Source organism: Musa acuminata, chromosome BXJ3-4 (assembly GCF_036884655.1).
Source record: "Musa acuminata AAA Group cultivar baxijiao chromosome BXJ3-4, Cavendish_Baxijiao_AAA, whole genome shotgun sequence".
In the NCBI taxonomy this organism is placed as follows: Eukaryota; Viridiplantae; Streptophyta; class Magnoliopsida; order Zingiberales; family Musaceae; genus Musa; species Musa acuminata.
Window position 1 is genome coordinate 49,027,986 of NC_088352.1, and position 25,018 is coordinate 49,053,003.

Genomic DNA, 25,018 nt, shown 5'->3' on the forward strand with positions numbered 1-25,018 from the left:
TGTCCCTTTATAAATGTGCCAATATTCTTCTATTCTTTCTCCTCTTTTTCTTCTATTATTTTCGTCTCCTCCTTTTCATAATTATCATCTTCTTATTCTCCTCCTTTTCCTTAGACAACAAAGTCGAGAGGAATGACATAAGTAAAAAATCAATGACAATAACTTTCTCCTCTTTCGCACCTAGCAGAGTCGATGGTATAAGTGAAAGATCAATGACAAGTGGGTCAGTTGGGGTTGATGATCGGTGACAATGGTTTTCATTTCTTCTGTAACCAATAGAGCCAGTGATGATGTAAGTGAAAGATTGGTGGCAAGAGGGCAGGCTGCGGTTGATGGTCGATAAGGCTTTCTCTTATTCCGTAACTAGTGAAGCTGGTGATGTCATCAATAGAAGATCGACGATAGGCGAGGTAGGCTGGGGAAGACGATCACAACAATGACTTCTTCCTTTTGTAGCCAGTATAGCTAGCAGTGACGATATCAATGGAAGATTATCAGTAAATGGGTAAGCTCAAGGTGGCGATCGATCACAATGAGTAGTGATGGCAAGGTTGGGGGTGCTTCAATTTTCAGGAAGAAAAAAGAAGAAGAAGAAGAAGGTTAAAATAAAATTAGAGAGGTTATGAGGAGTAAATTATTATTATTATTAATCTAAGGGATAATTAATAGTAAGTATGTGGTTTTAAATAATAAGCTCTTAAATTCTCAATAGAAAGGTGTGTGCTCCGTTAAAACTAATTCATGAGAACTTTATATATATATATATATATATATATATATATATATATATATATAAATATAATTAAAAAAATCAATTCGAATCGTTTTAGAGTAATGAGAAACTTGGATGCCAGTCATATATTTATATTGTCACATGGCAACTAAATAGATAACAAGTAACATAAAGAAATAAATGAAGCAAAATAGAAAAGAAATGAAGATTAACGTATATAAAGATGAAAATTATTTGACAATGTAATTATGAAAAATCATCTTTAAAAAAAAAAAAACGACCGAACACAATACCTTATTAATTATTATGTTTCTTTTTGTAATTGGGTTCATATAAAAAGGCCAGAAATTGTAGTGAGAAGACAACTTTTGAACGGATAAGTAGGCCCCAGAATCGTCCGCGAAGGAGACAGAACTTTATTGCTCGAATTATAGTGTTTGTACTTTATTGCTTAAGTTAAAAGATTTCTATTTTGTTCGTCTCCCTCCCTCTTTTGGTTTTACTTTTTTGCACCTATTGCCTATGTTTTCACCCAATTCTCATCACATTAATTTCAAGAACACTGAAAATAGTGTCAATTAAAGAAGAAGAAATATAATTATATAATAATAATTATTTTTTTATACTTATGCTTTGCATGATCATTCTCTCATATCAGAGTCAAAGTCTCAATTAGGATGGTATAAGAGTTTGCAATCTGTTTTCATGACTTCATCGACCGTATAACAATAGAACATAAAGGGATTCGGTCCAATTACAGATACGACTTGGGTCACGAATGAGTACTCTGGTCGTGGAGGAAACGTGCTCGCCAACTCGCGCATCTTGACCGTCCAAACGCACGTTCTCGCATCGTCAGCCGTGGATCTGACCCGACCTATACTTGCTCTTAAAATACGAAAACCCTCATAAATAAACCACGTCATCGTTTTCCATGCTCCGACATCCAGCAAATATTTGGGGTTAAGGAATTAAGATGCCCTGCAATCGCGTTTGCAACGGTGTCTTGACAACTAATCGTATGTCGTCCACAATAACGACGTCCCGTCAACATTGACGTTTAGATAACGAAAATGAGTCGTCACCTAGCACGGCCATTTGTGCAGCAGATCCCGTGGTCAAGAAGCTCATCGCCTTAAAACACCCGAATTCGATCCCTGGCGACGTCCTGACTTGTTCGAGCTGCTTGATTCAGTACGGTTCTCGCTTGGCTCAATTCCAAGCATTCGAATGTCTATCTCTTGTTTTCGTCTTCTGGAAGCGTTATTGATTATTCGTCATTTCTCAGCTTCTTTTCTTTGGATTTTGGGTGAAATTTCGAGTCGGCGACTTGTTTTCTTCCTCCAGAACAGAATCTTTTTTTTGGTGTTTTGTGGGTTATTGATTTGATTCTGTAGATTCCTTCCCAGTCTCTGCGGAGTTGGTTGATGTGGATTGGCTAACATGTTCCTTAATTTTAGATTTTTATTGAATATTATTTCTTCTCGAGGAATTATGGTCTCGGAAATGAATTGTATGTATATCTAATGGTTGTTTCGATATGATTTCGGGGGTTTCCCTTGTTGTTACTCGATGTTTCTTTGGGGGAAAAGATCTAATCTATGAGTTGTGTTACTTTATCAAAAGATCTAATCTATGTTTCTTTGGTTTTGTGTGTTGAAAATTCATCATGAAACCTTCGTTTATTTGAGATTTGTTAGTTTACGACTTTCGGTGGTGGATATTTGATTCTGAGGTCTGGTTCTTGAAATATCTGCTTATTTATTGGCATGGTAATGGTTGAAAATTCGTCATGAAACCTTCGTTTATTTGAGATTTGTTAGTTTACGACTTTCGGCGGTGGATATTTGATTCTGAGGTCTGGTTCTTGAAATATCTGCTTATTTATTGGCATGGTAATGGTTAAAAATTCGTCATGAAACCTTCGTTTATTTGAGATTTGTTAGTTTACGACTTTCGGCGGTGGATATTTGATTCTGAGGTCTGGTTCTTGAAATATCTGCTTATTTATTGGCATGGTAATGGTTGAAAATTCATCATGAAACCTTCGTTTATTTGAGATTTGTTAGTTTACGACTTTCGGTGGTGGATATTTGATTCTGAGGTCTGGTTCTTGAAATATCTGCTTATTTATTGGCATGGTAATGGATGACTGCAGGAGTTTGCCCGCGATGAGGTCGCATGGCTTGATTCTGTTGGCGATTGTATTGGCCTTATATTGCTGTTCCACAACGGGGCACAACGGAGAACAGCCCCTTTCAAAAATTGCCATCCATAAGACTACATTGGCTACGACTGTCGCAGCTCGTATCAGAGCCTCTCCCTTGGTACTTGGGCTGCAGGTATGCCTTTAGAATTTGCATGAGTTTTTTTGGGAATTTTATGAATCCTCTGAGTTTACCATGAGCTTTACATTTGACTTGTGGTTTCATGTCTAAATAAACAAAACCACTTCGGACATTGGCATCCATCATATTGGGTTAAATTGTTAATGATGAATGGCCGTGTCAGATTTGAGCTGGCATCTAAACAAGTAGGGTTATATCAGATACTTTTGACAAGCTTTCTGCATATATGAAGGCAAGAGACAAATGCATCGTGATTGAATTGCTTAGTGGACGACTGGATCAAAGTTTTTACTTTTGGATCCGATTTCAGATACATTGGTAGACTGCATACAGGGGATGAAATGTGACTATATTACACAATCCTTCAAAACTTGGTGATTTGTTCCTAAATAATGCAACATTAACATAAAAACAGAAAATTGACAATCTCATGTAGCAAACTTTTGTGTCGCAAATAACCAACTGGTTGTAGTTCTTATGGGTCTGAAAAAAAAACTTATAAAACATAACATTGTAGAATCAGGGAAAGATATTATATATTTATAGTTTTAGTCTTGATTACATGGAATTCTTTATCATGTAACAGGGTCAAACTAGCAAGTGGGTAACTGTGAAATTCAGCCACCCAAATCCATCAAACGATGATTGGGTAGGGGTTTTCTCTCCTGCAAATTTCAGGTAATAGCATTTTCTGGATCATGTGTTGATTACTTGATTACTTACATGAACTTGGTTCCTGAAGATACAAAAAAGTATGAACAAATTTTGCTCATATTGCAGATTTTTTAGCTTAAAGCTTAAATAACTAGTGTTGTCACTTTGTTTGACGAGTCAAATATGAAGAAATAGGAATCAAGCATAGTCCTTAAACATGTAGTTCTTCGATAACCTTGACTGATAACTTTTACTGTTTAATTCTCAGTGCAACAACATGTGAGAAAGAAAATTTTAGAGAATATGAGCCTCTACTATGTACAGCCCCCATTAAGGTCAGTAGCTGCCTTATATAATGGCTCCTCTACTGGGTTGTTGAATAAAAAAATATATTTTCTTATTGATGTTGTTGTATAATAACTGCTGAATATGTACCTATTTTGCAGTATCAGTATGCAAATTATAAAAATGACGACTACAACAAAACTGGAAGGGGATCTCTGAAGCTTCAATTGATCAATCAAAGAGCAGATTTTTCTTTTGTACTGTTCTCTGGTGGTATTTCAAATGTATGTCACTAAATGGATACACTGGTAGTTGATTTTTAAGATCCCTCTCTTAGAGTTATCAGAAATAACTATTGTGTATGCTGTCCAGTTCTATGTTATTTTTTAAGCTTCGTGGTGGACTTTATCATAAAGCATTTTGAGTTCATAAATTCCATTTTATCAGAGATTAGCACAAGATTCAAATTTTTAAGTCCACCTGCACATGATTCCTCTTTTTTCAATTAAGTTATACCATTAGGATCTCATGGAATTTGGATGAAAAATGGACTAGTCTCTGAAATATTATGATCAAATTTTGAAACATCTGTTAGGTAATCATACAATTTTGTCATCATAGAATATAAAGACACTGAATCGTTTTTGTGCAGGCAACAAACAAATTACTAATATTACCCATAGGAGGTAGACATACTAGTCTATTCTCTTTTTTCTTTTCAATCCCAGGCCTGATTATATGTTTAATTTGATATATTTTTTTTCAACCAAGAATGTGCATATTGCCGACTAATGATTCTTTTGGGAATAACAGCCCAAGCTTGTCGCAGTCTCTAACACCATTAGTTTTGCCAATCCGAAGGCCCCTGTTTACCCTCGTCTGGCTCAAGGAAAATCCTGGAACGAAGTAAGCTGCATCTTCTTTGATTTATTCCTTGGATTAGTTCTTTGATTCTATTTGCATGCTCACTTCTTGAAGTTCTAGTTTATTTTACACAAAATTTGAAGTGCTTGCATGAAAAATTGAAAGGCATAAAAGATGTTCTATACAGACATCTTTGATGCGCAAATCTTAAAGAATAAAGCTCAACAATCTCGATAACCCTTGCTTGTTTTTATTTTTCAAGAAAGCAATCTAACATATGTGCTATTGTGAAATTAATGATTCCCAGTTTAGGTTCTTTATTGAGTATGCTCCTTGAAAAGTTCTTTATTTACTTGGACAAGTTAGTATAATTCTTCCTCTAATTAATTCCACTATTTAGCATCGCTGTGGTTGCATGGACCTAAATTGTGAAGGGTGCCATAATTACACTAGAAGAGGTAGTACAACATGCCATGCCTGAACTTTGACTGTTTTAGAGGTGATGAGAACTTTTTTGTCAAATTTTCAAATCAAATGAAGTATCACTTGGTAGCCATTGTTTACACAATTTGGCCAAGACTCATAGGAATCAGCTGATGGAGATTTCAGAACAAGGTATGCAATACCGTACCGTACCGGTATTTCGAGGTTGGCTCGGTACGGTACGGTACCTGCGTATCGAGCAGTACACTAGGGCATACCGACCAGTTTATAATATTTCTTCCTTTTACTGTAGTACTACTACAGTGTAACACTGTAGCACATTCCGTCCGGTAGCGGGCGATCCACGTACCGGTATGTCATCGGACCGGTATGTACCACCAGTACCGGGCGGTACCATTCGAAATTGCATATCATGTTTCAGAAATCTATTAGATACTAGAGGTATGCATGAGAAAAAGGTGATTTTTGTGCATGGATGTGATCCATGATATTAGTCATATAGATAATCTAAAAGAAAGAGAATATGTGAACCAAGGCTTTTAATTTCGTATCGTACTTGCTCAGTACGGTACGTATCGACATACTGAGTAGTACGTCAAGCGTACCGAGCGGTATGCCTAAAATAGGCATAAAATCCTCCTAAAACATATGAAAAAAAAAAAAAAAGTTAGGATACGATTTTTAAGTCAGAAATAAATATACATTTAGTATAGTTTTAGCAAAACTAATGTAAATTAGGTAAGAATAGTGCCACATATCTTTTTCGGGCTTTGAGAAGTAGCCTTGTGCAAGGTTCGCAATTTTGATTTGTTCTGGATCATCAAATCGTTGCTTTATTGAGTTTATAAGAGTGAAAATATGAGAATAAGAGAGAGATTACAAGTAAAAATGAGTTTGAGGGAGTTTAAGAGAGTATGAAAGTGAAATGGTTGAAAAAGGGTGAAGGAAAGGGCTTAAAAACCTTTTATGATGCCTCCAACGGTCAAATTGACCGTTTGAAAATCGATATAAATCAGTAACGATCGGTTTCGACCATTATCGTCCGGTATAGGCGATACAGGGCCAAGATTTTGGTACCACCTAGTAGCGAGTGGTCCGCGTGCCGATAGGTTGATAGACTGGTATGTACCACCCGTATCAGGCTGTCCGGTAGGAAATTAAAAACCTTGTTATGAACTTATAATGTGTTTATGCATTCAGATCCAAATAAGCATGTGAGATGTAATTGGTTATTTAGAGAGGAAGTTGTAAGTTCAATCAGTTGCTTTGGTCCATTTGATTAAATGCTTGCAACCGAGTCAGATTGAAGGACAGTTGTCCACATTGTGCAAACAAGACAAAACTAGAAGAATTTATCAATTTTGCTTATTGTGAAAACAAGACAAAAAATTTGAAGAAAAGGACAAATTTCACATTGTGCAGGAAGGACAAGTTGGGTATGCTTTGGACTACTTTCTGATAGTAAGGTGGTAGTTCATTTTAACATTGCCTTCATTTTTTATCCATTTGTTGTTGCATGCAGCTATTATATTTTTTTGTTCAGAATCTGACTTGGTGGACATGAAACCAGATGGCTGTTACTTGGACAAGTGGATATAGTACAGAAGAGGCAGTACCTTTTGTTGAGTGGGGTGAACTAGGAGGACCCCAAATTCGTTCAGCGGCTGGGACTTTAACCTTCAGGAGAGCCCACATGTGTGGTAAGCTTTGTTCCCCTCGCTTCCTCCCTCCCTTCATCTTTTATATGTAAGAATTAAGAACTTTATACTTGTCATGCCAGTATCTGATGTTAGTTTTATTGTAAAAGAAAAAGTAGGAAACTTCATTATTCTGTGTGTATATCAGTGCTTCGAAACTGGAGAAGGATGAATATGGCCAACATGGAATGTGCGACTAGCAGAGCACCTTGCATTTCCTGTGTGTATCTGATGTTAGTTTTATTGTAAAAGAAAAAGTAGGAAACTTCATTATTCTGTGTGTGTATATCAGTGCTTCCAAACTGGAGAAGGATGAATATGGCCAACATGGAATGTGCGACTAGCAGAGCACCTTGCATTTCCTTTAGCAAATGATCACTTAGCAAGAAAGAGTATGACAGAAACACTAGAAAGTCACATATGTAAGATCGAGAATCAATAGTTTCAGAATGTTGTGCACTAGAAACCATGCCGGCATACTGTACCATTCTTTGAATGGTACAGTATACCAGTGCGCTAGAAACCATATTGGCATACTGTGCCATTCTGTCAGTGGACCGTAGATGGGATGCACTGGTATTTGAGTTTTTTGGCAAAACACCATCTGCCATCCAGCATCTTGTGAGGGACAATGGTTTCCTAGAGCATTGTAGTTAAGTTACTAACACTCAGACCACCTTTCTCGGCTTCCACTCTGTTGAGAAGCTTTTATACAATTGTCCATCTTTTTGTCATGCAATTGTTTGTTACTTGTTCTTGGGGTCAATTCTTATTGTAATTTGAACTTTTCTAATAATTGTTTGCAGATTCACCTGCACGAACTGTGGGATGGCGTGATCCTGGTTTCATCCACACAAGTTTTCTGAAGGACTTGTGGCCTAATTTATTGTATGCTCTCCCAAATGATGCTTTGAGAATGTCATTCTCTGATTCAGCAGGATGAATGTTTTTGGCCATTGTCATCTAACTGGTTTCCATTCATCAATCAGTTCTCAAATTAGTCTTCACGTATTCTTACACATTGTTGCAGGTATACCTACAAGCTTGGTCATAGATTGTACAATGGCTCTTATATATGGAGTCAGTCATACACCTTCAGAGCATCTCCTTACCCTGGACAAGATTCTTTACAGCGTGTTGTCATTTTTGGTGATATGGGAAAGGTAACTATTTTTTATTTCATACGTGATTTCAGAAATTGAAATTTGACTTCCATTTGTATGAGATAAAGCTAGTGTTTATGTTCTGATGCATTATATTTTCATCATCTCATAAGATTTCTAATACAGCTCCATGTATTGAGTTGCTAAGTGTTATTGTTTTGATTGCTTATGTCTTTCTTTTGTTGGAAGGTAAAGAATACTACCCTAATGATGATTGAAATGTGTGGTAATTCTCATGATGACTTGTATCCTAAGAAAACTCATTTACTTTCATACCGTAGGAAGGAGTTGTGAGAATTCTTCATTTCTTTTCATTTTATCTGTGCTTTTAAACTTCTTCAGAAGGAATGACCCTCAAAAGTGTCTTTGGAGAAAGGCAAAATGAAAATTGAATGAATAACCCTCAATGTAGGATCTTGGGAGGGTTTAAACCAAAACAATGTCATCAGTTAAAACAATATTAGCTAGCTATCCACCTAATATCATTTAAGTTCTTGTCAATTATAACAATATCATCAACAAATAAAATATACCAAGGAAGTCTATCTGATAGACTCTATCATGTATATGACTCGTAAGTTCATCTATTTTATTACCAATATGAAAAGGTAAGGACTCAATATGAATCCTCGATATAGTCCCATATAAATAAGAAATTTACTAGACACACTGTATTTTTTAAAGGAATGACTATACTATCATGCATATACTTTGTAACATAAATTATTAATTTCTTTTTTAAAACCCTCCACAATAATCTCTATGAACATCATCATAAGTCTTCTCTAAATCAATAAAAATCATATGCAATTCTTTCTTCTTTTCTCTTTAATTTTCCATTGATTGTCTTAGTAAGTAAATAACTTTTGTTGTTCATCTTCTATGGAGAGAATCAGAGGTAGTATTGAGAGGATGATAGTAAAAGAATCAGATGGAGAAACAGGGAAGAGACGAATGAACTGTACAAGAGAGAGAAGGAATTCCAAAACATGACACTCAAGTATTTTTTGTGTGTTATCTCTCAGATAGAGTTTTTGGTTGTTCTATATATGCAAGTTCGTTGATTGAAGAAACCCAGTGGTGATTGTTGGTGGAACATAAAATTTGAACTACCTCTGACTATCTCTCCATCTCCTTCCTTTTCATTTTAATTATCTCTTCCATCTTGGCTATTACATGATCATGAGATATGACAGTTCTACACTGTCAACGGCCTATATACAACCCTCCACCTTCTGGTTGCAGCTCCAGTCCTCTCCCTTATATGTGAATTGAGATGCCAATACACAATCTGATTAGAGTTTTTTTTTTTCTTCCATTTATTGGCCCAGAAGTCAAATCAAGGTAAAATCATGAATATGATAGTTAATGTTGGCAAGGAAATAATTGTTCAATGTACTAATCTCATTAAAATTGCTTCGAGTAATTCTTTGACAGATCATGTGATAGGTGAGAGTATGCAATCTCAAAACAGACGTGAAAGCAATTGTAAAGTTTATAATGTAATTTTGCTTATTACTATTACAATAATGTATTCAGGCAGAGGCAGACGGTTCCAACGAGTATAACAATTACCAGCCAGGCTCACTTAATACTACATACCAGCTTATCAAGGACTTAAAGAATATTGACATAGTTTTCCATATTGGGGACCTATCTTATGCAAATGGTTATCTGTCACAATGGGATCAATTTACGGCACAAGTGGAACCAATTGCTTCAACTGTGCCTTATATGGTCGGAAGGTTAGTTCTATTGATGTAAGCAATCCAATATAACTAATATGATAGTCATTTTCCCAGAATATAATCCTCTTATACTCCTCTTTTGCAGTGGTAACCACGAACGAGATTGGCCTGGGACTGGATCCTTCTACGCCAATATGGATTCTGGTGGAGAATGTGGAGTCTTAGCGGAAACAATGTTTTATGTTCCTGCTGAAAATAGGCAAAAGTTCTGGTATATGACTTCAGAAAAGCAACTAAGTTTGGTTGTTTGAATACGTTGTTTCTTTTACAGGATAACTTTTAATAATATGACTGTCTATAAGCATTATATAATATTTGATCAGATTGAAATTAGAACAACTAGACAAATCATTCTGGATCTAACTGCTGTAATACTTGATTGTTGTACTGGTTATTTTTTCCCTCCTTCCTATTACTTGCATATAAGGAAACAACCAATTCTTCTACATTGTTTTTGTTAAAAACTTATAAATATTGCCCATATCTTATTATTGTGGATGTCATTTTCTTCCTTCCATGCATATCTTTTGATGGTTGCACTGTGAATTGTGCTATAAGGCATTCATCAAATTGAGTTAACGTATCAATGGATTCATAATTATTTACTGTTTTTGGATCACTTAAAAAATGGCATGTTAATTGCTGTTTGGTTTATACTTTATGGCTTTCTGGTTGTGTTGTTTATTCATTTAAGCATGTGATTTGTCAGTTGTATAAACTTTGATATTATAATACTTCCCAGGTACAAAACAGATTTTGGCATGTTCCGCTTCTGTATAGTTGATACTGAGCATGATTGGAGACCGGGAACAGAACAATATAAATTTATTGAGCACTGTCTGTCAACAGCAGACAGGGAAAAACAGCCATGGCTGATCTTTCTCGCACATAGGGTGCTTGGTTATTCTTCTGGTGAATTTTATGGTATTGAAGGAACCTTCGAGGAGCCAATGGGGAGAGATAGCCTTCAAGAACTCTGGCAAAAGTATAAGGTTGACATTGCCTTGTATGGTCATGTCCATAACTATGAGAGAACATGCCCAATTTACCAGGTAAATATGTTAAACGAATTTTCTTGAACTGGTTGTGACTTGATTCCGCATGCAATGTTGGTTTGATAGTTGATAGTCTGAACTATCAAGGATGTTATTGTTTGATTGAGTTGATACCCTTCTTTTTGAATACATGATTCTTATCTTGGTTACAGAGTACATGTGTCCGTGAAGCTGCACACCATTACACTGGTCCTTTTGAAGCAACCACCCATGTTGTTGTTGGAGGTGGAGGTTCCAGCCTTGCTAAATTTACCCCTCTCCGGACTAGATGGAGTTACTATCAAGACTACGACTTCGGGTTTGTGAAATTGACCGCTTTCAACCAGTCGACGCTGTTGCTCGAGTACAAGAAAAGCAGAGATGGTTTGGTGTATGATTACTTCACAATAACACGTGATTATCGTGACATATTGGATTGCTCTGTGGACAGCTGTTCAAAGACATCCATGTCTAGTTGAGCAGGCCCCTTGATTGCACTAGTATATTGAAGGCTGTTGACAATATCTGTATATGAGGTGAAGCAAATGAATGATTACAGAGGAGCATCCTGTGTATTAATGTCATATATTGACTACCAGGCAAAACTTGGATGATCCAAGAATACCTCATTGTTTAAATGATTTAATTTGTATATGAAGCTGGAAACTGTTATTAATGAGATTGTATCTATGGAAATATCTGCTTTGTGATTCCTGTGTCATTGTTATGCAGAATCCTTCCACTTCCAGACTCTGTGCATGGTCTCTCTCAAGAAACTCATTGAATTCCATGACCAGCAAAGTCATGTCTCAATTTGGGTTGGAATCAGCTGTCCATGATAATGGATTTACAGTTTCTTTAAATGCAATGGACAAATTGATTGGATTCACCTCTCAGTTCCCATATGAGTTAAAATTCTAGGATCCTTCATTCAAGCAGATCCAAAAAAATTTCATTGAATTAGTTGGAAAAGTCTTGAAAAGTATGTTAGGGGGGGCAAAAAAAAAGAAAAAGAAAAAATCCTTACATGGACATCTCTAGTAGCCATGCAATCCTTCTGAGATGTTAATTGATGTAGCAATCATTATTCATATGCTCGATTCAGTATACTTAAAGCTCAAGTTAATAATAATTAAATTTAAAATTAATTTAATTATAAACTTATGATGCAAAAAATCCTTAAAGTTAATAATGGTTGAATATAAGATTAATATAATAATAAAAAAGAGAAGACTACAAACATGTGATGCAAAAATCCTCGAAGAAGCGTATGAATGTGAACCAAGAACAAGTCGTTTTCCGCTCAACAAGCCATAACCTTTTAACCCCAGCTTTTGTCTGTTCTGCTTCAGATTTGATGCATCATACGGCCCACATCGATCGACATCCAACATCCTTCCTCCCCATCACAATAATATTTATTTACTAATTGCCTAATATATTTTGATTCCCATGGACACGACCTTGGGTGGCCGCGGGTCATGGGATCCTAGCCGTTCTCAAACGGCGAAGATGAGGCATCGATGGCTGAGATCAGTTGGGCCTCGGAAGCTCCTCCCCGCGGTCCCATCGGGAATCTCAACAAGAAAGACCTTTTCCACCCGCTTTTTTAATACCCGTTTCCGTACCTGTTCATTGGGAACCAGGTGGGCCCCATTTTTTATCCAATAATAACGCAAATGCAGAAAACGTGTAAACGAAGAAGGGTACCGAAGTTATTATTCAATCTCAAACGCAAAAAAGAACATCAAAATAAGAATAAAAAAGAGAGAAGAATAATTGAAGCAAATCTCTCTCTCTCTCTCTCTCTCTCTCTCTCTCTTTGTGTGTCTCAGTCTCGCCCTCTCTTGGTTGGGGATTGGAGTTCCTCTTTGGACGCGAGGGAAAAGACGGGTGCGGTTTTCGGAGGGTTTCCAGGCCGTCATTGCTAGGTTGGTTGGTGTTGGGTTCTTATCCCCCGTTTTCGGAAGCCCAACCCTCTCTTTCGGTCCCTTTCTCCTTGTTCTCTTTTAAGTTGGAGCGCCGCTGGTTGCTCTGTTGTGGTCGGGTTCTTCCATCGGCGGCTTCTTTCTGCGCCAAGATCGGCTTTTCCTCCTTATATGGATCGTTTTCCGGCGGAAAAATTGAATCTTTGATGGTGGCGGCAGAAGGGTCGGTGCTGGATTGGTTGATTGCTTATTATTTGCCCTAAAGATCTGATATTTTTATTGTTGTGGTGTTCATTATCGGCAATCTGGGTTTTAGGGTTCTGAAGTGCCGTGGTAATGTTGCTTGAGGTGTGTGGTGCTCTCTCGTTTTCAAATTTTTAGTTTTCGGGGCTGTTTTCTTTTGGCATGGATTCATGAGCTTTTTGCATCTAGCTAGTCTCTTGCTTTGGAGATCTGATTGAACGGTAAGGATAAGACTTTGTAGGTCCGGAAGCTTTGCTCGGTGATGTTTTATCTTCAAGCAAGGAGCAGAAATTGTGCAGTAAGTGGTGTCGAGCAATTTTAGTTCAGCATTGTCTCACTATTTGGTAAATAGGGAGGAGAATATCTTATCAGAAGCATTTATTTCAGTTCTTTCATGAGACAATTCAAGCTAGTTTTCTAAATGGATAAGCAGACCAATCACAAGAGAGTTGAATCTGGAGGCAGTATTTTTCGGAGATTAATCTGTAAGCAAGCCACAGAAGATGCTTCTTCCAATGAAGATAAGGTTCCTTGCAACACCCCCAGAAGATCTGTGGGGTCAAGAACTGATTCTTCATTTGAGGGAATGGCTTCCGGTAGTAGTGTTAATGGAGATAACCTTATGAGTTCAGGTAGGTATGTGAGGGACCATGGTTCTCTTCTGAGTTTGCAGCCGTGGATTTTCAGAAAAGGAAATTATTCGACAGGTGAGGAAACTGGGAAGGCAAATGGTAAGTGTTCTGAGAACTGTAGGTATGACATGGATGGTTTCATGTATAACTCATCTGCAGAGTTCTCTCCACTGAGTGTTAGTCTGGGTCATTCATGTGGTAGAGGTCGAAGCTCTCTTAGAACCAGGCGCCCTCGCCAACACTCAATTAAGCCCCTTTCTTCCTTGGAGAACTGCCTTGTTCCTCAAATTTACAGCGAGAACTTTGAATTTGAAGAGTTTGTTTTTAGTTCATTTCCTTCTCCTGCTGCTCCAGCCTTGAGGCCATTTGTCATAACAGATGGGAGCAAGATAATCAGCAAATCTAGTTTTGGAGATATGGATATACCTTTTGGAAATGGAATACAGGAGAGGAATATGAAGAGAGTGATGGGTGTTTCATCTCTTCCTGAGCCGAGGACACCAAAACGAAAGAGTAGGGAGACACCAGATGAAAAGTTAGAGTCTTTCAACTCCCAGAGATCATGCAGGGGCTGTCATCAGAAAGGTATTAAGACACCATGTCTTCATGTGTTTTTGTACCAAATATGCTTGCATCTCTGATTTGTTTTAGACACTAGATCTACTTAAGTAGCTGAGGAATATATTTAGATAACAGTAAAACTTATTAGGAAGTTGTTTAGGTTGTGAAGCAACATTGAAACTTTGAAGAAATAGTATATGGTACTATGCTTGTATCTCTGATTTGTTTTCGACACTAGATCTACTTAACACATTGCATGCTGTATTATGTACTTATCAAATGTCCATCTCAACATATAATTCTTCTGACAATTAGTTTGAAGGTACATTGGATACTTTTATTTTTATTCCATGTGGATGCCATCAATGATTGCTTGAGTATATACATCGGCCTTGTTAATTTCTCAATTTAAAGATTACTAAAATGGAAAGTTCTATCATGTTTAGTTCTTTTTAAATCTTGTCTACAGAAGTCAAACTTTTTAATATGATCTCTGTATATTTTCTATTCCAGACTTCTTTTAATCCTGACCTGGATTGCCACATTGCAAACTGTATTACGTACTTATCAGATTTGCATCTCATCGTGTCATTCTTCCATCAATTAGTTTGAAATACTGGATATATTTTGATTCCGAGTGGATGTCATTGGTGATTGCCTGACTATATACAGCAGCCTAAGAATTGTCCTCTGAAGCATATAAAAAATGTGAAATCCTGTTGTGCTTAATTCTTTCTAGATCAACTGTTGCCATTATTGTCTGCAGATGTGAAAGTTCTTAATGCTTTAACCATTTTTTAATGCCTTCTTATTATAACATTTATTGCTTGTCTTTTAGAGTGAAATAACTGTATTTCGTATAAGGGACTACTAATTATGTAGATGGTGTTCTAGAACCTCTAGGACATGACTTGTTGTCAAAATAGATGTTGGTTGATATGATGCCAAATAAGGGTTGCAGTCTTGTATCACGGTAACCTTGTACCATTGGGATATACCAAAGACTCGAATAGTAAGAAGAAGAGGAAGAGGTGGTGGTGGAGGAAGGAGGAAGAGGAAGGAGGAGGAAGAAGAGGAGGTGGTGGAGGAAGCGGGGAGGAAGAGGAAAGAAAAAGGAGGAGGCGAAGGAGGAGGAGGAAGGAGGAAGATGAATGAAGGAGAGGTGATGATGGAGGAAGGAGGAAGAGGAAGGAAGAAGAGGAGGCAGTGAAGGAAGAGGAAGGAGGAAGATGAATGAAGGAGAGGTGATGATGGAGGAAGGAGGAAGAGGAGGCAGTGAAGGAAGAGGAAGGAGGAAGAGGAAAGAAGAAGAGGAGGCAGTGAAGGAAGTGGAAGGAGGAAGAGGAAAGAAGAAGAGGAGGGGGGGAAGAGGAGGATGTGGTGAAGGGGAGTTGGATGAGGAAGGAGGAATAGGAAAGAGGAGGAAGAGAAAGGAAGAACAGAAGGCGGCAGAGGAAGAAGATAAGAGGAGCATACCTGCTTGGTGGTGCACAGTGGGTAGAGGGTGAGGTAGGCTGCGACGGATGGTGGCAGGCGAGTTTCTTGCACACAATAGATAGTGGGTGTTGAGGTCTTGCAATTCACGATTAGGGTTATAGGAAGGAGGAATAGGAAAGAGGAGGAAGAGAAAGGAAGAACAGAAGGCGGCAGAGGAAGAAGATAAGAGGAGCATACCTGCTTGGTGGTGCACAGTGGGTAGAGGGTGAGGTAGGCTGCGACGGATGGTGGCAGGCGAGTTTCTTGCACACAATAGATAGTGGGTGTTGAGGTCTTGCAATTCACGATTAGGGTTATAGCCTTTCTCTTAGTACAGACCAGACCTGACTGCCCGAAATGGGTTGGGTTCGTGTAGAACTTCATGCCCAAACCAGTAAATGCTGGTCGGTATAGCAAAAAGGATTTCTCTGATTCCTGATATATCCTTCTCTGCAGAAGAGTTGTCAATTAATGTTGTCATGAATGTTTCTCAAATGAAAATGTCTTTGGGTGGCTAATTTCCTTTCATTATTTTGTTTTATTCTCTTCTTGATTTCTTCCTAGGACTACCACTGTTACCTTCTTTCCTTTCAGCCTTCTAGCTTCATTTACTATAAATGATGCTCATCATTTATGAACAATATGATGGGTCTGGATTTTGGCCATTAACCATGAGGCCAATCAGTTATAATGATTAATAAACTATTTTGGATAATTAACTTGTATCTATCAGTTGAATTTGTTGAACAATTAGTGATAATTATCATGACCATATATTGAATAATCAGTTATAATGATCATTTAAATCAAAACACTACATGACATGATAAAGCATAAGAAAATATAAATGAAATTGGAATTTTTTTATTGTCAGTTCAGTTCATGAAGAATATACATTTATATTTAGTAGTGTTACATTTATTAACATTGTTACATTCCAGTAGCAATCTGAATTGTTATCCAAGTTGTTTACAAATCTATTTTGACAAGAAAAATTCAATATGTTTAATCGTCTTGTGAATAAGCTGCAACAGTATGTCAGTTTGGCAATTATCATTAATTTCCTTTGAAAGTCTTTTGCTGCAAAACCAGCATTGTCATCTATTGCTGTTGATGTATCTTACAAAAATGTTTTCATTTATTATTTAAGTCCTAAGATAATATATTGTATTCCTTTTGTTACAATTTTCCAAGATCTTTTAATTGCTTCAACTTCCAAATAATTTCTCAGTTAAAAGCAATTTTTGTTCTTTTGGTCATTTTATTCAGCACATATAGTCTTTCCAGGTTCACTTGATGGGATGCATATCTTTTCTGTTGGAGTCAGCCTCGGATTCGTATCTGCTATACTATCAAATAGAAAAGAAATAGAGAAGTTAAACAACATGTTGAAGAGCTCAGAAAATTTGGTTCAAGATTTGGAAGAGGAGTTGGAGATGAAAGAATCCATAATTGTTAAAGAGCTTGCTGATGAAGCTTGTGGGTGCCAGGAACCAAGTGATATCATTGCTGAAATAGAAACTACTGAATCTTCCAGGATTCAAGTTTCTTCATCTTATTTTCTCACCCAAAACAATGAGCACAACCTGCTGCTGTTGCCCAAGGAAGATTCAAGGAGTAAGATTGAAGCAGAACTTGAGATAGAGCTCGAGAGGCTGGAACTGAACATAGCTTCCAGTTTAAATGGAGAAATGTCAACATTTAATGAGGTAAGGCCAAAATTCCTTTATTCTTTGTGATCCTGAACTTTGTAAATAAAAGGAAAATTTTATTTGCCATCTAGTCATTGAAATGGTAATATCTTCGTATGAAGAAGGAATATTTTCTTGTACATCTTTAGATAACATTTGGTGCAACATCTTTGTTTCTATTACTTTCCATTTCTTCCATGATCAATCATTCCCTTAGAATAATGTTTTCTTCATTATGTGATCCTTAAATTTGATACGAGTGTTCTCTTTCTCCGCTTTGTTGGAGCTGAATTCAAAGTTTCTGTAGCCACTAAATTTTATAAACTGCAGAGTGTTATGTTACCTACTCAAATGACAATATGTTGAAGTTTATTCACACATTAATATTACTTGAACTTTAACATGAGAACATGATCTTCTTGATTATCTGCTTTCTGCTCATTTAAGCATCCTTGTTATGATGTTCTATTTATGCTTTTGGACATACTTTTTTGAGAAATGCTTTTGATCGTGCCTTGTATCTTTATGGCTGAATTTTGTAAGTTCATCACATAAGAAAATTGTTTGTCTATAAATTAGTAAACAAAATCTTATGCCTCAACCATTGTTATCAATTTGTGTCACAATGCACAACTACGAGGCTCCATGAATAATGTCATAACCAAGGTTTGTAATTTCGTACCATATCGGAGTTTCGAGCTCAGTTCGGTACAGTATGGTATAAGTATACTAAGCGGTACATTTCAGTATACCGCTCGGTATACCACGTGAGGAGCCGTGGGGAAAAAAAAAAAGGGAAAGGGGAGGGTTTTCCCGCGCAAAGGGAAAGGCGACGTCGCCTCGGTTTCCCCACGTAAAAAAAAAAAAATGAAAAGGGCAAGGCGACGTCGCTCGGTTTCCCTGCGTGAAAAAAAAAGAAAGGCGTCGCCTCACTTGGTTTCTTCTGCTGTGGAGAAGAAATCGCTTCTCCTCGTGACATCGCCAAGGCTTCGTCGTTGTGTTGGATCTCCAGGTTATCTTCTTCTCACTTTCTTTCTTCTCCCTTTCTTTCTTCTCCGTCACTGATCAATGCTACCGCCCGGTAGCGGACAGTCCATGTACCGGTCTGCTAACGGATCGGTTCATATCGCCCGGTATAGGCGGTATTATTCAAAATTAAAATCCTTGATCATAACAATATTTTCCAATGTTCTCATTTGTGTTCTAAATATGCCTGGGACTGTTAATGATACAATTAGGTATCGTGTATGTTAGAAGTTTATATTGTGATTTTAGATGCATTTTTGTTTATGATGTTTATGTTGTTCTGCTCTTTTTGACAATGTCTGGCCATTTGATTTTCCAATATGTATGAATCAGTCAGCGTAGCTTGATGGGGCACACTCCATACTTTTCTAAGCTCATGTTTGGAATATGTCATGTTACAGATTGATCCAGACCTGATAGCCGATGTGGTACATGGGGACCTAAAAGCAGATCTGCTTCCGGGTGGGGCATCTGAGGAGTATGCTGATAATGCAAGTGACAGCAAGAGTGCATCCACAAACTATACCAACAATTTTAACTATGCGGTTTCACCACGAGAGCTTAGCTTGCGATTGTACGAAGTGATCCAACACAGACTAGAAGAACGCATTAAAGAGCTAGAAATAGAACTTCAGAAAACCCAGAAACAACTCCAGTTGGTAGAATCCGAACACGTCTCACGAAGAGCCTTCTCAAGCAGCGACATGGGATCCTCCTCCAACCAGGACAGCCCAATGGATCTCACCGCAGACACTGCTTTCTCTCGGCCATTTTGCTTAAACCTTGCTGGAGATGCTCTGGATGCATACGACGAAGCTTATGAAGAGTTCATGAGGGTTGCAACCACGGAGGAGAAGCTGCCGTCCACAACTAATTCCGATAATGAACTCCAATATGGCTTACCGTCATCTGATCGAAGTTTAATATGGGGAATGGAAGGACCAAAATATCGTGGAAGCGAACCCACGTGGGAGCAGAATCTGAAGAAAAGGGAACCCGATGTCACTCATGAGATATACACAGCATACGAAGATGATGATGATGATGAAATGAAGACATTAATCGAACAAATTATGGAGAGAACAAGGCAAGGCTCGACTATTGTAGTAAATGCTCAAAGAATGCTCTTTTCGATGGATGATTAATTCGAAGGCTGTTGCCCATCGAATAAAGTGCAACGGTCGGTAATTAATAATCGAATATTTAACCTGTCTTTTATCTTTTAACCTGCCATTCCTTTCCCCATACATACTTAGCCTCATTCATTTTGGATCTATACAACTCGGTCTTTCTTTTGTTCTTCATTTTGTTACAGATATACCTTTTTTTTTTGTCATCAAGCCCAGAAAAGTGTAATCTGAGCACATCTTACAACAAAAGTAAGTTATCTTTTCAGTGTAACATAGCAATTGGATTGCGCCAAAGTACAGATCTAAACTGAGTTGGATTCAGTGTTTTCTGTTCTTCTTTGTGATCACTCGGTTTGATTGCAGATACTTGTTATTTGTCATTTTAGATCTGAACATTAAGCTAATTTGTAGTTTGGCAATGTTGCGAAGGAACTATGTATTGAATCTGTTGGGAATGAATTGATAGATCTATATAGCCTCCCATCCCCTGAAAGCCCCAATTCTCAAACCCTAGAAAGCTTCCAACTTCCCTTCCCTGCACGACCTTATAATATCACCTTCTCCTTTTTAACATCGTTCCCATTCGGCCCCTGACAGGCCGGAGCAAGAGAAAACCATTTAACACGTAGTTCCCGTTCTGTCCCCGTGAAGTCGGCGGTTTACGTAAATGACCCCGCAAACTTTACCCCTCGTTATCACTCCACGGCGGCCACCGTTCCCCAAATGCCCCTCCCCTCCCTCACCCACAACGACACTCCGCTGAGATCTCGACGCCGGCAACAGATCTTCCGCCGGGAGCTACTCTCTCACTGGTAATTCTCGATCTTCTCTCTCCCGATTTCGTGCTCTCGGTTCGCTCAATTGATTCAAAGTTGCGTATTCTTCACGGTTCTTGTCAATGTGAAATGACTGGAATCGGAAGTGGATCTCCACGCTCGGCTTGGAATCTGGGGTTTGGTTTCGGGGACTTGGGTTAGGGCTAGGGCTGCGGCGATGGTGGCCGGTGAGAAGGCGAAGCTGCTCTGTAGCTTCGGCGGCGACTTCGTGAACCAACATGGGAGGTCGTTGTATGTTGGGGGGAAGACTAGGCTGGTCTCGATCGATCGGTCGGCGAGCTTCCGGACGTTTATTTCGAAGATGTCAGAACTCTGCGATGTCGATCCCCGCTGCCTGGATGTCAGATTTCAGCTCCCCGACAGCGGTCTCGACTCCCGACTTATCTCGGTCGAGAATGATAATGATGTGAGGAATATGATGGAGGAGTTCGATTCCAACAGAAAGATCCCAATTTTCCTCTTCATTGTTAAGAGTGAGCATTCCGATGACGAGATTGCTGTTGTCTATAGGGAGCCTGCATCAGAAGCTGATATCGCAGAAACCCTCAGGTATTGACCTCTTGAATCCATGATTATGCTTGTGGTTATGTTTTGTAAGAAGTTTTGTCCGAAATAAGATAGCTTCTTGAGTTGTTCATCTTGTTGTTCCTTGTCCTTGTGCAAGTTTTGAGGCTTAATCAGATTGAGTAAACTGCAGAGAGACAGCAACTGTGATCGCGGAAGGGCCGCTCATCGGCCAGCATGGTCCGAGTACTTCAGTGGCATCCTCCGGAAGAGATTATGCGAGGCATCCGCCGGTCGGCTTAAGCATGTCGGGTGAGATGTTCAGGAAAGACTCTCAGTCATTAGTTGTTGGTCAAGAATATCAGGATGTGCAGACATTTCGCAATGCACTCACTAGCGCTGCCATTGCTGCAAATTTTGAGCTTTATATGATCCGGTCAGACCAGCGTCGTGTCACAGCAAGGTTGATCTCGACTTCCTGATTTGTCAGTAGTTTGGTTTTGTGACTATTAACTCAATTCTAATGCACGAGCAACCGTGCTTTTGTATCGAGATATCTCCTTGTGATAATATCAATTTCAGTTGATCTATTCATAAAGACAGTTAGTTGGCATCCATGAAGTTTGGTGAAGATACGATCATCTAAGAATACAATTCATGATACATCCATTTTTGTGTTGGTTTGCAAGTCCTGAGCTAGGTAGTCTTAACACAAAGTCAGGGTGTCATGCATTTATGATGGTATAGAAAGGAAAGACAGTTTGTCTGAGCAATTGGAGTTAATCCTCAATCCTGTCATTCAGAACTTTGGAGTCACCAGAGGTTGGACTTGGCGTTGGTCTTCAAACCGCTATCTCATGTTCCCTGTCTCCCCTTGGAGATAATTCATATGGGAAATTCATAAAAATAATGGTAAAAGAGGAAAGGCCATTGTTTTTTTTTTGTACGTGTTTTTCTACATTGTTATCAGTAGCTTTATTGTGCTTTCCTGGATGCAAAAGCATAGGCTGCTTGGACAGATCTGATCAGAAGACAAACAGACTGCTCATCTCTCTACTGAACCATATCCCCGTTCTTCAAAATAATCCCCAAAGCCAATGCTTGTCCGTTTAGTCAAAATGTTGTTAGCGCTATTCATTCAACACACTCTACGTGCATGTAGTTTCAAAATTGTCATGTGATCTATATCACATGTGACCAAGAAATGGATGCACAATTTTCTTTTTTCACATATTAGAACAATGTATTGCTCTCAACAGTTTTCACTGGTGGTAAATGATCCACCATCCATGCAGCCAACCCCAAATAATCGTGACTTACAAATTACTACTTTTTTGTTCAGATCTACTAAAACACACTGGTCCTGTATTCATCGAGTAACTTAGTCCTTCATCTGGTTGTAGCTTTGTGCATTTTTGGTATCGACGATGTTGATTAAAGCGAGTATTTTGGTTATCTTGGCAGGTGTGCTGCAGAAGGATGTACATGGCGGGTCCATGCATCGAAGCTCCCACAGGTCAGCACATTCAGAATAAGGACCCTGACACCAGAGCACACTTGTATAAGATCAAATGATGCTGGTCACAGGCAGGCAACTGCAAAGTGGATCGCCAATTGCATAAGAGATAAGCTCCGTCAAAATCGAAATTACAAACCGAGAGAAATTATAAATGACATTCATCGTGAGTATGGGGTGCTTATTACATACAAGAGGGCTTTCCTTGGTAGGCAGAAGGCATTGGAAGAGTTACATGATGAGCCAGGAAGGGATATGGTTCTGGCGGATAATGATTACGAGCATATCATGGATAACAACAATGAAGAAATTCAAACATGGAGCGATTTAGATGATCCTCCTAGAAAGAAACGAGGTTACCAGCCGCATCAGTCTAAGGAAGTGCGTGCATTGCATTGTACTAGATGTAACCAGATCGGGCATAATAGAAGAACCTGTACAATTCCTGAGTCAATTCAAGGTTGAGCTTTTCTTGATTTGTTTGATCTGTCTGATTAACAGTTACTTAATGGTCTCTGCTTACAGACTCTTGCATTGCTTTACAGGTGGAATAAGGTAGAACAAGTTATCCACCATGTTATGTGTGATAGAGATCCTTTGGGGTTCCTGACCTACTTAATCATGAGGAATTGATTCTTCATACTTTTGGTGAGCTATGAATGGTCGATACTTGGAAGAATCCTTTCTGGGCGAGTGCCATTTCAGAATATGCTTACTTTAATTGCTTTAATAACTGTATCATAAGGTGCATGTGGGTAATATTACAGGATTGATAGAAAGAACAACACTCAATTGATGTAGATTACTTGCAAGCTTTCAGTTTATAATTGTAGACATTTGCAAGGCTGACTGCAACTTCCAATAAGCTTTCGGTTTCCTTGTAAGTTTGTATGCATGTTCATCCGTTCAAGTGACCGTTCCAGGTTTTCACTGTTGTAGTTAAAAATCCAAGTTTTCTTCCGGCGATGGGTATGAAACTTGGTGTATCCTGCGTATTCATGAAGTTTTGTTATGCCGATCATCAAGTGCTAATGAACTAAATTTGGATGTTTTTGAAATGACATTGGACATGTCTGGTGGTGGATATCACCATTTAATTGAAAGAAGATGTCATCATTTAATTTAGACATGCTGGTTCCACTTTGCATTGGACACCACCTCCATGCTGCATGGTTTCATTCTTCTACCTCAGCAAAGGAATGCTTTTCTTCGATCTGTTCTTTGGTAAATTTTGAACATGATGCAGAGATTATTAGCATAATGGATTACCAAATGCAGATCTTTTCGGCAAATTCAGGTAAGGTTAACATTCATTTGACCGCAGCTTAATATTCCAGATTTCACAAGCAACAGTTGGGGAAGGTATGACTTGTCATCATTGTAAGTTGATCACATTTTGAAAAGCCATGATCACATCGCAAGTTCATGACTATGACTCCAGTTGAATTTGATTTGCAGAACATTTGATGCCAGTCCATCTCAACTGTGTGCCACAATTGCAGCAGCTCTCCGGATGGATGGTGTTAGTCTTTGTTTTTCTTTTGTGCTTGGCAGGGCCACATCTTCACCGGTTTGTGTTGGACTCTTTCCCTTGTGGAAGCAGTAATTGGCTGCAGAAGCCGCATCCCACATAACCTCAACCACAAACATTTATTATTTCCTCTCTGGTTCGAGTCCCTCCACAAGTAAGTCTCTCGAACATTGGGTCTCCCTCGTCTTGTCTGCATTCGCCCGACCTCGTGTTGGGAGGAAAAGAGAACTACTATTCCGAGGTTGGAAGTGGTCACAAGTCACAGGTCTTTCCATGGACTCACTGCGTCGCACATGATGCAGCCAGTATATGTGATGTGACACCCTTGTGTCGATGATGTGTGCCTTGTCCACATGACCATTCCACCGACTTAAATGCTCTTTTCTTTCTACCTCTTCTCAATCATCATCATCATCATATAGGAGAATAGTCTGAGCAAAACCAAGACTGAAGAAATGAAATTGGAATTTGACTTATTCGTCTCGATAATCATCTTCTCTTTTTTTTCTTCGACCGATCAAAGATATAAGAAGATGAATAAACGAAGGCCATAGCTTTTATGTTACCCTTGACAAGAAAATAGAGAAGAAATGATTTTAGACTGATCTTTTCTTTTGGAACAAAAAGAGTTTTCTTTCTTTTTTTTTTTTTTTTCTGATAAAAGAAATATATTTCTTGCAAGACCAGATTTAAGCTCTTGTTTTCCTACAATTTATACATTTCAATATTAGATGGAAATACGGTACCTGTTAACGCTTAATTTCATTCCACTCTTACTTAAAGTAATTATTGGATGATTAATGCTTTAGGTTTCGGTTTGTGGGACGGAGCCAATCATCAGCGATTCAAAGTCACGAACGGCTGATGTGGTGCGAACACGGCCCACGTCGGCACCCGCTACCAAGTGTGGACCGGTTTGACTGAGCCGCCTCCTTGACTGCCTGATGCGCGGTTTGACCGTAGTCGGCCCCACC

At 38.5% G+C, this 25,018-nt stretch overlaps 3 protein-coding genes across 9 annotated transcripts; all 3 read left to right on the top strand.

The window, feature by feature from the left end:
* Nucleotides 1-1,761: 1,761 nt before the first annotated feature.
* LOC135581511 (probable inactive purple acid phosphatase 27) lies at nt 1,762-11,684 on the top strand. The gene is made up of 13 exons (XM_065147963.1): nt 1,762-1,927; nt 2,892-3,075; nt 3,668-3,759; nt 4,004-4,070; nt 4,182-4,304; nt 4,834-4,926; nt 6,899-7,028; nt 7,832-7,913; nt 8,056-8,188; nt 9,728-9,933; nt 10,022-10,147; nt 10,679-10,988; nt 11,144-11,684. Exons 2-13 carry the CDS (start codon nt 2,905-2,907, stop codon nt 11,447-11,449), a joined length of 1,839 nt encoding a protein of 612 aa, XP_065004035.1. The 5' UTR covers nt 1,762-1,927; nt 2,892-2,904; the 3' UTR covers nt 11,450-11,684.
* Nucleotides 11,685-12,780: 1,096 nt separating this feature from the next.
* LOC103982148 (uncharacterized) lies at nt 12,781-19,978 on the top strand. Of its 7 annotated transcripts, none has more exons than XM_065148310.1 (5): nt 12,781-13,246; nt 13,374-13,439; nt 13,529-14,358; nt 17,080-17,519; nt 18,929-19,978. In XM_065148310.1, exons 3-5 carry the CDS (start codon nt 13,563-13,565, stop codon nt 19,670-19,672), a joined length of 1,980 nt encoding a protein of 659 aa, XP_065004382.1. In that variant the 5' UTR covers nt 12,781-13,246; nt 13,374-13,439; nt 13,529-13,562; the 3' UTR covers nt 19,673-19,978. The 7 variants fall into 7 exon arrangements, with proteins under 7 accessions (XP_065004382.1, XP_018680665.2, XP_065004381.1 ...); XM_018825120.2 differs by having other exon boundaries at nt 13,383-13,439; XM_065148309.1 differs by having other exon boundaries at nt 12,781-13,439.
* Nucleotides 19,979-20,169: 191 nt separating this feature from the next.
* LOC135636552 (uncharacterized) lies at nt 20,170-23,393 on the top strand. Its single transcript, XM_065148312.1, has 5 exons — nt 20,170-20,469; nt 20,580-21,042; nt 21,191-21,460; nt 22,462-22,973; nt 23,059-23,393. Exons 2-5 carry the CDS (start codon nt 20,651-20,653, stop codon nt 23,070-23,072), a joined length of 1,188 nt encoding a protein of 395 aa, XP_065004384.1. The 5' UTR covers nt 20,170-20,469; nt 20,580-20,650; the 3' UTR covers nt 23,073-23,393.
* Nucleotides 23,394-25,018: the final 1,625 nt, after the last annotated feature.

Coding starts and splice junctions, on each gene's coding strand:
- LOC135581511 (XM_065147963.1), top strand. CDS start 2,905: ATGAGGTCGCATGGCTTGATTCTGTTGGCGATTGTATTGGCCTTATAT. Junction 4,305..4,833: donor TCTCTGGTGGTATTTCAAAT/GTATGTCACTAA, acceptor TGGGAATAACAG/CCCAAGCTTGTCGCAGTCTC. Junction 7,029..7,831: donor CAGGAGAGCCCACATGTGTG/GTAAGCTTTGTT, acceptor AATTGTTTGCAG/ATTCACCTGCACGAACTGTG.
- LOC135636552 (XM_065148312.1), top strand. CDS start 20,651: ATGGTGGCCGGTGAGAAGGCGAAGCTGCTCTGTAGCTTCGGCGGCGAC. Junction 21,043..21,190: donor GATATCGCAGAAACCCTCAG/GTATTGACCTCT, acceptor AGTAAACTGCAG/AGAGACAGCAACTGTGATCG. Junction 21,461..22,461: donor CAGCGTCGTGTCACAGCAAG/GTTGATCTCGAC, acceptor TTATCTTGGCAG/GTGTGCTGCAGAAGGATGTA.
- LOC103982148 (XM_018825118.2), top strand. CDS start 13,563: ATGGATAAGCAGACCAATCACAAGAGAGTTGAATCTGGAGGCAGTATT. Junction 14,359..17,079: donor CAGGGGCTGTCATCAGAAAG/GTATTAAGACAC, acceptor CATTTTATTCAG/CACATATAGTCTTTCCAGGT. Junction 17,520..18,928: donor AAATGTCAACATTTAATGAG/GTAAGGCCAAAA, acceptor GTCATGTTACAG/ATTGATCCAGACCTGATAGC.